Below are 12,424 nucleotides of genomic sequence, written 5' to 3'. Positions count from 1 at the left end.
CATGCAAAAGAATGAAGGTAGACCATTATCTCATGCTATACACAAAAATAAACCCAAAATGGATCAAAGACTTGAAGATAAAACTCCTGGAAGATAATACAGGTAGTACACTCTTTGACATTGATCTTAAAAGGATCTTGCTGAATACCATGTCTTCTTGGACAAGGGAAACAAAAGAAAAAATAGGCAAGTGGGACCTCATCAGACTAAAGAGCTTCTGCAAGGCAAAAGAAACTACGATCAAAACCAAAAGACAACCCACCAACTGGGAGAAAATATTTGCAAATCATGTATCTGACATGGGGTTAATCTCCATAATATATAAGGAACTCACACAACCGAGCAATAAAAAAACAAACAGCCTGATCAAAAAATGGGCAGAGGTTTCATAGGAGTGATGTCAGCAACATGGCGGCGTGAGCTCACCCCGGACTCTCTCCCCTCCAAATTACAACCAACAAGAGCCACTGCTTTCCAACCAAAGAAAAAAATCCTAATAACAGAAATCACTGGAGACCCACAGCAGCCAAACAACAGAGGGCGGAGAGGCTGGAGCCGGCCTCGGAGGAGCTGGAATGGGGTAGGAGAGAACTTTGCTACCTCCCCTAGAGGCTGGGATCGCTGCCGCGGGTGCAGGAAGGAGCGGGGGAAGGGGCTGTGCATCCGGGATTATCCAGGACTCCCGCCGCCCATGCAGTAGAAACCCTCTAACGGAGAAAGCTTTTGCGTGGGGGAATCCCATCAAGCCAGGGCCCCAGGAGACCAGAGAGCGAGAGCTGATCCGGGTGCAGGTCAGGGCGCAAGAGAAGGTGCCCCTCCTCCCCCAACCGGCACTGCGTACCCCATCAGGGCTGAAGGCACAGGGCTCAGAACATGCGGCTCTCGACCCCCATCTGGTGGTGACAGCCTGTAACTGCAACCGAATAATAGCATCATGCGCAAAAACCGCTCCTCTACCATCCAGCAATTTGTAAAATCTCTGGTCCAAAAGGAAAACAATAAAAATACAAAAGTAGGTCCTGAGGGCTTGTGAAGAGGAGTTCAAAATAGGTATCCTCAAAATATTCAATGAGGTAAAGGGAAATATAGAGAAACAAGTCAATGAGTTCTGGAGTTACTTCACAAAAGAGAGTGAAACTATAAAGAAGAATCAATCAGAAATACTAGAGATGAAAAATACAATGGATCAGATAAAAGAGAATACGGATTCCCTGAATGCCCATGTAGACACCATGGAGGAGAAAATTAGCATAATCGAAGATAGACAGGCTGAATGGCTCCAGACAGAGGAAGAAAGAGAACTAAGAATTTAAAAAACTGAAGAAAGTCTCAGAGAAATAGCTGGCTCAATGAGAAAATGCAACTTAAGAATAATCGGAATTTCTGAGGACGTGGAAAAGGAAAATGGAGCAGAAAGTGTGCTCAATGAAATAATAGAAGAGAACTTCCCAAATCTAGGGATTGAGAGAGAAATGTGTGTGAAGGAAGCTTTCAGATCTCCTAGATTTGTCAATGTAAAAAGACCTACTGCAAGGCATATAGAGTAAAACTGGCAAAAATGAATGACAAAGAAAGAATACTCAGGGCAGCCAGGCAGAAGAAAATAACCTACAAAGGACCCCCTATCAGGTTTTCAGCAGATTTCTCTACAGAAACCTTAAAAGCTAGGAGAGATTGGAGTGACGTATTCAAAACTTTAAAGGATAAAAATCTTTAGCCAAGAATACTCTATCTAGTAAAACTGTCCTTCAGATATGAGGGAGAAATTAAATCTTTTCCAGACAAACAAAAGCTAAGGGACTTCGTAGTCACAAGACCTCCACTACAAGAAATCCTCAAGAAGGCTCTCATACCCGAAATAAGAAAAAAAGGGAGAAAAGGGCCACAAAACACAGAGTAGGGAGACAAATAGATAGAATCTGAATAGGATAGCAAACATTCAACTATAGCATTAGGATAAAGGGAAGTAAATCATCAAAGCAAAGACAGTCTTATCACTCTAACCACAAACTCACAACACCAGTTGGAATAAGAGATGGAAATAATAATTTAGGAGGGGAGGAGGAAAGGGACTGAAACAGTCTAGGCTAAGGAAGTAACAGACCACCAGAAAATGGACTATGTTATACGCGAGATTCTGAATATAAACTTCAGGGTAGCCACTAAACTAAAAAACAGAACAGAGACACAAAACATAAATAAGGAAAAATCTAAGAAACCCAGCATAAGAAATTGCAGAAGTCAATGGGTAGGCTAAAACACACAGGACGAGAAACAAAGGAAACACAGGAAAACCAGAAAATGAGCAACAGAATGCCAGCATTAATTCCACATGCATCAATACTTACCCTCAATGTAAACAGATTGAGCTCACCAATAAAAAGACACAGAGTGGCAAAATGGATTAAAGAACAAGATCAAACAATTTGTTGCCTCCAGGAAACACACCTCAGCTCCAAGGACAAACACAGGCTCAGAGTGAAGGGGTGGAAGACAATACTGAAAGCTAACAGCAAACAAAAGAAAGCAAACAAAACAGACTTCAAGATAAGGCAGGTAAAGAGAGACATAGAGGGCCAATATAGAATGATCAAAGGCACACTTCATCAAGAAGAAATAATGCTTATAAATATCTATGCACCCAACACAGGAGCACCAAAGTTCATAAAGCAAATATTAACAAACCTAAAAGAAGATATCCAAAATAACACAATAATACTAGGGGACCTCAACACCCCACTCACATCAATGGACAGATCATCCAGACAGAAAATCAACAAAGAAACAGTGGAGATAAATGCAAAGTTAAAACAGTTGGACTTATTAGACATATATAGAACACTCCATCCAAAACCAGCAGAATACACATTCTTCTCAAGTGCGCATGGAACATTCTCAAGGATAGACCATATGTTGGGAAACAAGGCAAGCCTCTACAAATTTAAAAAAATTGAAATAATAACAAGCATCTTCTCCTATCATAATGCTACAAAGCTAGAAATTAATTACAAGAAAAAAGCTGAGAAAGGCACGAGGATGTGGAGATTAAACGATATGCTACTGAACACGCAATGGATCATTGAAGAAATTAAAGAAGAAATAAAAAAATACCTGGAGACAAATGAAAATGATAACATGCCATACCAACTCGTATGGGATACAGCAAAAGCCGCATTAAGAGGAAAATTCATCGCAATACAGGTACATCCTAACAGACAAGAAAAATCCCAAATCAGCAATCTTAAACTACACCTAACTGAATTAGAGAAAGAAGAACAAACAAAGCCCAAAGTCAGCAGGAGAGAAATAATAAAATCAGAGCAGAAATAAATGCTATTGAAACAAAAAAGGCAGTAGAAAGGATCAATGAAACAAAGAGCTGGTTCTTTGAGAAGATAAATAAAATTAACAACCCCTAGCCAGAGTTACAAAGAAAAAAAGAGAGAAAGCTAAAATAAACAAAATCAGAAATAACAGCAGACTGCACAGAAATACAACGGATTATAAGAGAATAATACAAAAAACTATATGCCAACAAAATGGACAACCTAGAGGAAATGGATAAATTCTTGGAGACCTACAATCTCCCAAAGCTTAGTCAAGAAGAAGCAGACAATTTGAACAGACCAATCACAAGGAAAGAGATTGAAAGAGCCATCAAAAGCATCCCAAAGAATAAAACCCCAGGACCAGGTGGCTTTCCTGGGGAATTCTACCAAACTTTCAGAGAGGATTTAATACCTATCCTTTTCATGCTATTCCAAAAAATTAGGGAGGATGAAACACTTCCTAACACATTCTATGAGGCCAAAATCATGCTGATACCAAAGCCTGACAAGGACAGCACGAAAAAAGAGAACTACAGGCCAATATCGCTGATGAACACAGATGCAAAAATTCTAAAGAAAATTTTGGCAATCCGAATTCAGCAATTCCTCAAAAGGCTCATACATCATGATCAAGTGGGATTCATACCAGGGACACAGGGATGGTTCAACATCTGCAAATCAATCAATGTGATACACCACATCAACAAACTGAGGAATAAAAACCACATGATCATCTCAATAGATGCAGAGAAAGCATTTGACAAGATCCAACAGCCATTTGTGATAAAAACTCTGAACAAAATGGGGATAGAAGGGAACCACCTCAATATAATAAAGGCCATATATGACAAACCCACAGCCAACATCATACTCAATGGGCAAAAACTGAGCGCCATCCCCCTGAAAACAGGAACGAGACAAGGATGCCCTCTATCACCACTCTTATTCAACATAGTACTGGAGGTTTTGGCCAGAGCAATTAGGCAAGAAAAAGGAATAAAAGGGATCCAAATAGGGAGAGAAGAAGTGAAACTCTCACTGTTTGCAGATGACATGATCTTAGATATAGAAAACCCCAAAGAATCCATTGGAAAACTTTTAGAAGTAATCAACAACTACAGCAAAGTTTCAGGGTATAAAATCAATTTACATAAATCAGTAGCATTTCTATACTCTAATAATGAACTAACAGAAAAGTAACTCAAGAACACAATACCATTCACAATCTCAACAAAAAGAATAAAATACCTTGGGGTGAATTTAACTAAGGAAGTGAAAGACCTATACAACGAAAATTACAAGGCTTTTCTGAAAGAAATGGATGACAACATAAAGAGATGGAAAGACATTCCATGCACATGGATTGGAAGAATAAACATAGTTAAAATGTCCATTCTACCTAAAGCAATCTGCAGATTCAGTGCTATCCCAATCAGAATCCCAATGACATTCTCTACGGAAATAGAACAAAGAATCCTAAAATTCATATGGGGCAACAAAAGACCCCGAGTTGCTACAGCAATCCTGAGAAAGAAGAACAAAGCTGGAGGCATCACAATCCTTGACTTCAAAACATGCTACAAAGCTACAGTAATCAAAACAGCATGGTACTGGTACAAAAACAGGTGCACAGATCAATGGAACAGAATTGAAAGCCCAGAAATAAAACCACACATCTATGGATAGCTAATCTTCAACAAAGGGGCTGAGGGCATACAATGGAGAAAAGAAAGTCTTTTCAACAAATGGTGCTAGGAAAACTGGAAAGCCACATGTAAAAGAATGAAAATTGACCATTCTTTCTCATCATTCACCAAAATAAATTCAAAATGGATCAAAGACGTAAAGCTGAGACCTGAAACCATAAGCCTTCTAGAAGAAAATGTAGGCAGTACACTCTTTGACATCAGTATTAAAAGGATCTTTCCGGACACCATGTCTTCTCAGACAAGGGAAACAATAGAAAGAATAAACAAATGGGACTTCATCAGACTAAAGAGCTTCTTCAAGGCAAGGGAAAACAGGATTGAAACAAAAAAACGACCCACTAACTGGGAAAAAATATTTGCAAGTCATACATCTGACAAAGGTTTAATATCCATAATATATAAAGAACTCACACAACTCAACAACAAAAAATCAAACAACCCGATCAAAAAATGGGCAGGAGACACAAACAGACATTTCTCCAAAGAAGATATATGGCTAGCAAATAGGCACATGAAAAGATGTTCATCTTCGCTGTGTATCAGGGAAATGCAAATCAAAATTACACTAAGATATCACCTTACACCCATTAGAATGGCAAAAATAACTAAAACAAATAGTAACAAATGTTGGAGAGGTTGTGGAGAAAAAGGAACCCTCAAACACTGCTGGTGGGAATGCAAACTGGTGCAGCCACTATGGAAAACAGTATGGAGATTCCTTAAAAAACTAAAAATAGAACTACCATACGATCCAGCTATCCCACTACTGGGTATCTATCCAAAGAGCTTGAAGTCAGCAATCCCAAAAGTCCCATGCACCCCTATGTTCATCACAGCATTATTTACAATCGCCAAGATGTGGAAGCAACCTAAGTGCCCATCAACAGATGACTGGATAAAGAAGATGTGGTACATAGATACAAGGGAATACTACTCAGCCATAAAAAAGAACAAAATTGTCCCATTTGCAACAACGTGGATGGACCTTGAGGGGATTATGTTAAGTGAAATAAGCCAGATAGAGAAGGACGATCTCTGTATGACTCCACTCATATGAGGAATTTAAAAATGTGGACAAAGAGAACAGATTAGTGGTTACCTGGGGAAAGGTGGGGTGGGGGGTGGGCACAAAGGGTGAAGGGGTGCACCTACAACACGACTGACAGACAATAATGTACAACTGAAATTTCACAAGATTGTAACCTATCATTAACTCAATTAAAAAAAAAATGGACAGAGGGTAGGAACAGACATTTTTCCGAAGAAGATACACGGATGGCTAATAAACACATGAAAAGGTGCTCAGCATCACTAATCATTAGGGAAATGCAAATCAAAACTACACTAAGATATCACCTTATACCTGTTCAAATGGCTATAATCACTAAGACTAAAAATAACAAATGTTGGAGAGGGTGTGGAGAGAAGGGAACCCTCACACACTGCTGGTGGGAATGCAGTCTGGCGCAGACACTATGGAAAACAGTATGGAGATTCCTCAAAAAACTAAAAATAGAGCTACCATATGACCCAGCCATCCCACTACCGGGTATCTACGCAAACAATTTGAAATCAACAACCCAAAGTAACATATGCACCCCCATGTTCACTGCAGCACTATTCACAATAGCGAAGACGTGGAAACAATCCAAGTGCCCGTCAACTGACGATTGGATAAATAAGGTGTGGTCTATATATACAATGGAATAGTACTCAGCCAGAAAAAAAGACAAAAACATCCCATTTGCAACAACGTGGACCTGGAGGGAATTATGCTAAGTGAAATAAGCCAGACTGAGAAACACAAACATCAGATGATTTCACTCCTATGTGGAAGATAAACAAGCACATGGGCAAAGAGAACAGTTCAGTGGTTGCCAGGGGAAGCGGGGGGGGGGGGGGGGGGGAGCACAGGGAGTGAAGGGGAGCACTTATGTGATGACAGTCAAGAAATAACATACAACTGAAACCTCACATTGATGTAAACTATTATGAACTCAGTAAAAAAAACAGTCAGGAAGCCCTGAGAAGGGAGCTCACACAGCACTCGGTGCAGCGGCGTAACCGGCAGGAGGGGAAGCTGAGAATTATTTTGACAAGGGAGGGCATCAGTCACATGGGAATACCATCCCCTGTTTTTAAGAAAAAGAAGGAAGCTTAGTCCCTGCCCCAGCAACGATCCACTAACCATGGCTTGTGGCCAAGGGGAAACCAGCGCAACCTCCAACTCACGCTCTCCAGTGAATTTTCATTCAAAACAACCCTCCCCAATTTCCTCCAAAAACCCAGTAAAACCTGACCTTCCCTCTGTCCCCTGTACCCGCCTGTGTCTCACCATAGCTTTCATGCCCCGAATTGCAGTTGCTCTGTCATTCCTGAATAAACCCCTTTTGCTGGTAAAATAACTGGCTGGGTTTTGCTTGTGTGTTTGTTTGTTTTGCTGAGGAAGATTGGCCCTGAGCTAACATCTGTGCCGGTATTCCTCTATTTCGTATGTGGGACGCCGCCTCACAATAGCTGACGGGTGGTGTAGGTCCACCCCCAGGATCCAAACCCACAAACCAAGGCCTCTGAAGCAGAGTGCACCGAACTTAACCACTAGGCCACAGGGCCAGGCTGGCCCCCAGTTTTATTTTTAAGGTCAACAGTAGGTATGGGTTTTCCTTCTGGGGCGAGGAAAATGTTTTAGAACTAGATAAACGCAATGGTGGCACAACATTGTGAATATCCTAAATGCCACTGAATTGTGTACTTTCAAATGGTTAAAATGGAGAGTTTTGTGTTGTATGAATATGAGTCAATTAAAAAGAAAAAAAACAGAGGCAGGCAGCTTCCCATCCACAGCCCACCACCCCAGGCCCGGGACCCAGCGATCAGCTTCTCCTGGGCTTCGCTCATTTCCAGCTTGTTCTGGACCAGCTTGCTCTGGCCCGAGGTCCCCCGGGAAGAGCTTTTGGCCCAGAGAGGGATGGACACAGACCCAAGAGGGAGCCAGCGACCGTGAAACCACCGACCCCCACCGCTGACTACAGCGCCACACACTGGCGGGGCCAGGCTCCCCCAGCTTCTGGTCGCTGGTCAGAGAAACAGCCTCAGGCGAATTACTGCGGCCTGAAGGTCAAGCCTCAGCCTTGACCCCTGCGAGACCACCCCGCAGCGAGCAGCTGAGCCAAGGTTCCCTTTCTGCCTGCTGATGAGGACTTTGAGCCAACGAGCCTGAAGCCCTTTGGCCTGGGCTTCTTACTTCTAATGTTTATATTTCTGATACAATTTAAAAATTATCACTTGAGTATTCCTGCATGCCTCTTTTGGGGGAAGAGACTATAGAATTTGTTCTCCCTGTGTATGGAATGAAAAATCTGAAGTCAGAGTGTCTGAGAGCAAATCCTGCCTCCTCCTGGCCATGCGACCTTGGGCAAGTTACTTAACTGCCGTGCCTCAGTTTCCTTTTCTGTAACATGGGCCAAATAAAAGTTCTTCCCTTGTAGGGTTGTTACGGGGTTGCATGAGTAACACATGTAACATGCTGACAGCGGTGCCTGGTGTCCAACAAGGGCCAGTGATCAGGTGGGTTTTTCAAGCCCCGTTTAGTGCTATCTGGACAAGAGGCATTGAAAAGAAGTGAAATTGAAAACAGGAGAAACTTGAAAAGAGGGACACAGGAAGTGTATCTAGATACATACTTTGCATTTCTTTTTCACAACACATATATCAATCAATATACGGCCTCTTTCTCCCTGACTTTAGTTGCCCCCCCACCATCCCATATTCAGGGTGATTAAACCAAATTGTCCAGATCTGTCGTTCCAAGCTCACGTTGATGTCGCTCCTGCCTGCCTCTCTCCAGCCCCAGCCCCCTATTGTCTCTCTGTGCACTGTGACCCAGCTGCACGGAATGCAGCACAGTCTGAAGGTTCTCACGGTCTTAGCAAGGATGACCACATCCAGCTGTGCAGGCTGTGCACAGCACAACTCCGGAGTAGCTCAGATCTTAGCCCACCCTTTTTCCTGTGTGTCCTCTCCTCTGTCAAGGAGATGACGGGCATTGCCAATCCCCTCCTTATTTCCCTTTCCCTTGTAAAGGGGCCTTGTCCTTCCCAGCAGTTGGCTTGAGTGCTCTCAACCCGATCTCCAGCTCCAGCGGCCCTGAGACGTCTAAGTCACAGAGCCTCTCACGTTCCTTAGGCATCACGCTGGGCTCAGGGACAGTCACTGACTTAAGGGGGTGCAGTCAGAGTGAAGCTGGGATTGCTCCTGGTGTGCTGAGAGGTGGACGAGGGATCTGGGCTCCAGGGCCTGCTGGCAGCCATGTATACCTAGTTAACATCCACTGAGAGCCTCTGTGGCAGAGTTGGTTCCCAGTGCTTTACCTGTATGAGGTGTTGTCTTCACAACAGCCCCATGAAGTAGGTACCCTGATTGTCTCCATACCACCAATGAGGAAACCAAGGCTTTCAGGGGTGAAAGGATATCCGGCTAGTAAGTGGTGGAGTCAGGATTTGAACCCAAGCTCAACCAGTAGGCTGGGCATCTTGCTTCCATGAGGGAAACGGGCTCAAGACAAAGCCACACACAGATGGAGGTGGAGAGAACCACAGTGAACTGCAGCTGTAGCCTTGATGATACTGGGAACCCCTGGGTCACACTGCACCTGAAGCCTTCTCTATTGCTAGCTTTTCAGTATGGATGTCGTTGCATTTCCTTTGGTGTTTGAGCTCATTTGAAATAGGTTTTCTGTCACTTGTTAACAGATAGCCTAATGGATGCAAAGGCTAAGCTCAAGGTCCTTTCCTCCTGCAACATCTTCTTGAAGGCCCTCTTCTGGCCTTCCTAACCCCCATCAGGCTCCTTCAGAGGGCTGCACCTGCACAGCTTGCTCCATCTGCCTCTGGGCCACGAGCACCTGCATCTGGTCCCTGCGGGGTCCGGCCCCAGAACGCTCCTCATCCGCCCCATTCTTTCCTGCACTTGTTCACGGCTCTCTGCCAGCAGCACCCAGCTGGGCGCACAGCCTGCTTGGAGACATGTCAGAGCTCCCGCAGCCCCACCGCCTGCAACAGCAGCCTGCAAACGGGAAGGCGGAGCTGGGCAAGGGGGTCCTGGGCAGCCAGGGCTGCTGGGCCTGAGCCCCCCTTCCAACTGAAGTCCCGCTTGCGCTGCCGGGAAGGCCTGCTCTCACCTCCCCGTCCCTCTGCAGGTGCTGCTGCCCTCCCGGGCCCAGCTCTCACCTCCCTCACCCGGGGAGCCTCTGTGGCCTGGTCTGCGCCATGCAGCTCCCTGCTATGAATTCCCAGCCAACGACTCTCCCAGGAAAGGGCACGCTTGGTTGTCCATAGGCTTTCCCATCTTATGTCCCCTTGTGCTCCCTGGAACAGCCACCTACGTGGTGTGTTTGAGGAAACTGAGGCCCAGAGAGGTTAAGTGACTTGCTCCAAGTACACAGACGGCGCCAGGACAAGAATCTAGCTTTCCTGATGGCCACCCCTGGGCGACTTGCGATTTACTATTTAATCACATGGGAGTTAACTCCCGTTACTGCTGCTGCTGCTGTCACTTCTACAACCACGACTACAGCCACCACTGCCACCACCATTGCTGCCACTACCACCACCACTACCACTACTACCACCGCCAGTACAACTACCCCTATCACTACTACCATTACCACCAGCACTACTGCTACCACCACCACCTCCGCCAGCCCCAGCACACCCGCACCGCTCCCGCCACTGAACCAGTAGCGACAGCAGGGTCCCCGCGCACAGGCACCTCCAGTAGGAGAGCTCCTCCCACCCCGGCCTGGGACTCGGGAGAGCTGGGTGGTGTGTCCGTCTTATACATCAGGACCCCCAGGCCCGGAAAGCCGAGCAGCCTCCTAGGATGCCAGAGCCGGAGACGAGATGAGTCTTCCACCCTTGGGTTTGGGCTGGGAGCCAGCGAAGATAGGAAGGGGCGTTTATTCTCCCCCAGAAGAGGATGGCTACAGCGTCGCAGGGCTGAGGACCGCTGGCCTGGGGACCTCCGCAGACCCGAAGCTGGCTGGCTCACTGTGGCCACCTCCCTGCCAGGAAGGCCTGCGAGGTCAGCATCACGAATAGACAGGCGCCTCTCCTCCGTGCAGGGGCCTGGGGCTCACCAGGCAAGTCCCAGTCCCTGGGGGCACGAGGGTTCCCCTGCTAAAGGGGCTGGCCTTTTCTCCAGGGCTGTGGGAGGACAGGCCGTCTGTGCGGTGCCCCCACTGGAGTCTGTGAGGGGCTCAGGTCGCTTCTCTTTCCTATCAAGGGCGTGAGGAGCTGGCTTATAAACTGGACTAGGCCGGCAGACGCAGAGGCCCCGGGGAACGTGTTAACCCTAAAGATCCCCAGGCCCCGCAGGCCCCTGCCGCCTCTGGATTCTGACCCAGCAGGTCTGGGTGCAGCTGGGAACCCTGTGATCCTATTGTTCAGGCGGAGTTCACCCCGCGAGCCCACCCGACATGGAAGCGAGGAGGAACAGCCACGCAGGGGCTCCAGCTGGTCAGCCGCCAGCCCAGGGAGCTGCCCACCGGGCCTGTCCGTCAGAGCGGCCTGCCGCTTCCTCACTTTGTGGGCAGAGAAGCTGGTGCCCAAAGAGAGAAAGGGGCTGGTGGAGGTCTCCCACAAATCTACCCCAGGGCTGGGAGGAGGACCCCAGCAGGCCCTGGGCCTCCGGGGGAGACCCTGTGGATGCCGCAGGGACGTGCCACCCCTGTCCCCAGGCCCCAGCGCCCACCCTGGTTGGCCGCCCACCGTGGTCCTCTCACCCATATGCCTACGGCCACGTTCAGGGCAAAATACACGGTGATGACGATGATGTCCGCCACGCTAAGCTGCGGCCCGGACGCGTGGGAGTGGGCAGTGGAGTTGTTTGCTGTCATCCTGCAGCAGCCACCAGCACAGAGTGGAGGGACCGAGGGCCGGAAAGGGCCTCCTGGCAGGCAATAAATTGATCATTAAACCGAGCAGGCCCGTGGCATCCCCAGCCCACTGTATGGCCGCCTGCTGGGAAACTGCTTCAAAGTGCAGCTCCCTCTCCCCCCACCGCCCCCCCCGCCCCACCGTGTGGGGAGCAAATCCAGAGGCAGGAGCTGGGGGAGCTGGGGGAGGGGGACAGGAGCCTCCTGGAGCTCAGAGGAGGTTTGGGGAAAATACAAGGAGTTTAGTGGATCCAAAGGCGATCAGGATGGTCCCAGAAAGAAAGGGCTGAGTCACCTAACAGGTGGCCCAATCTACATTTAATCTGTAGGAGCAGCGTGGGAGGTTGGGGACAGAGGCCTCACCTCTGGGGACACCACTGTGATGGGCAGCAGAGCCCTCCTGCAGCCCTTGGGCTGTGAGCGGACCAAGAGCCACTTGGGATGGTAAGTCC

General features: G+C 47.0%; 1 protein-coding gene across 2 annotated transcripts in view; it reads right to left on the bottom strand.

The window, feature by feature from the left end:
- SLC5A10 (solute carrier family 5 member 10) overlaps nucleotides 1–12,015 on the bottom strand; it is a 74,127-nt gene extending 62,112 nt beyond the window's left edge. Inside the window, exon 1 of one of the 2 annotated variants that reach the window (XM_046674832.1) lies at nucleotides 11,820–12,015. In XM_046674832.1, the coding sequence (XP_046530788.1) occupies nucleotides 11,820–11,933 (114 nt within the window). In that variant the 5' untranslated portion in view covers nucleotides 11,934–12,015. The remainder of the gene's footprint in view (nucleotides 1–11,819) is intronic. The other variant, XM_046674831.1, reaches the window with a different exon arrangement.
- Between the last annotated feature and the right edge of the window lie 409 nt (nucleotides 12,016–12,424).

The sequence above is a fragment of the Equus quagga genome, chromosome 11, assembly GCF_021613505.1.
Source record: "Equus quagga isolate Etosha38 chromosome 11, UCLA_HA_Equagga_1.0, whole genome shotgun sequence".
NCBI classification, from domain to species: Eukaryota; Metazoa; Chordata; class Mammalia; order Perissodactyla; family Equidae; genus Equus; species Equus quagga.
The sequence above is the reverse complement of the archived record's forward strand: the minus strand, read 5'-3'. Positions and strand labels throughout refer to the sequence as shown.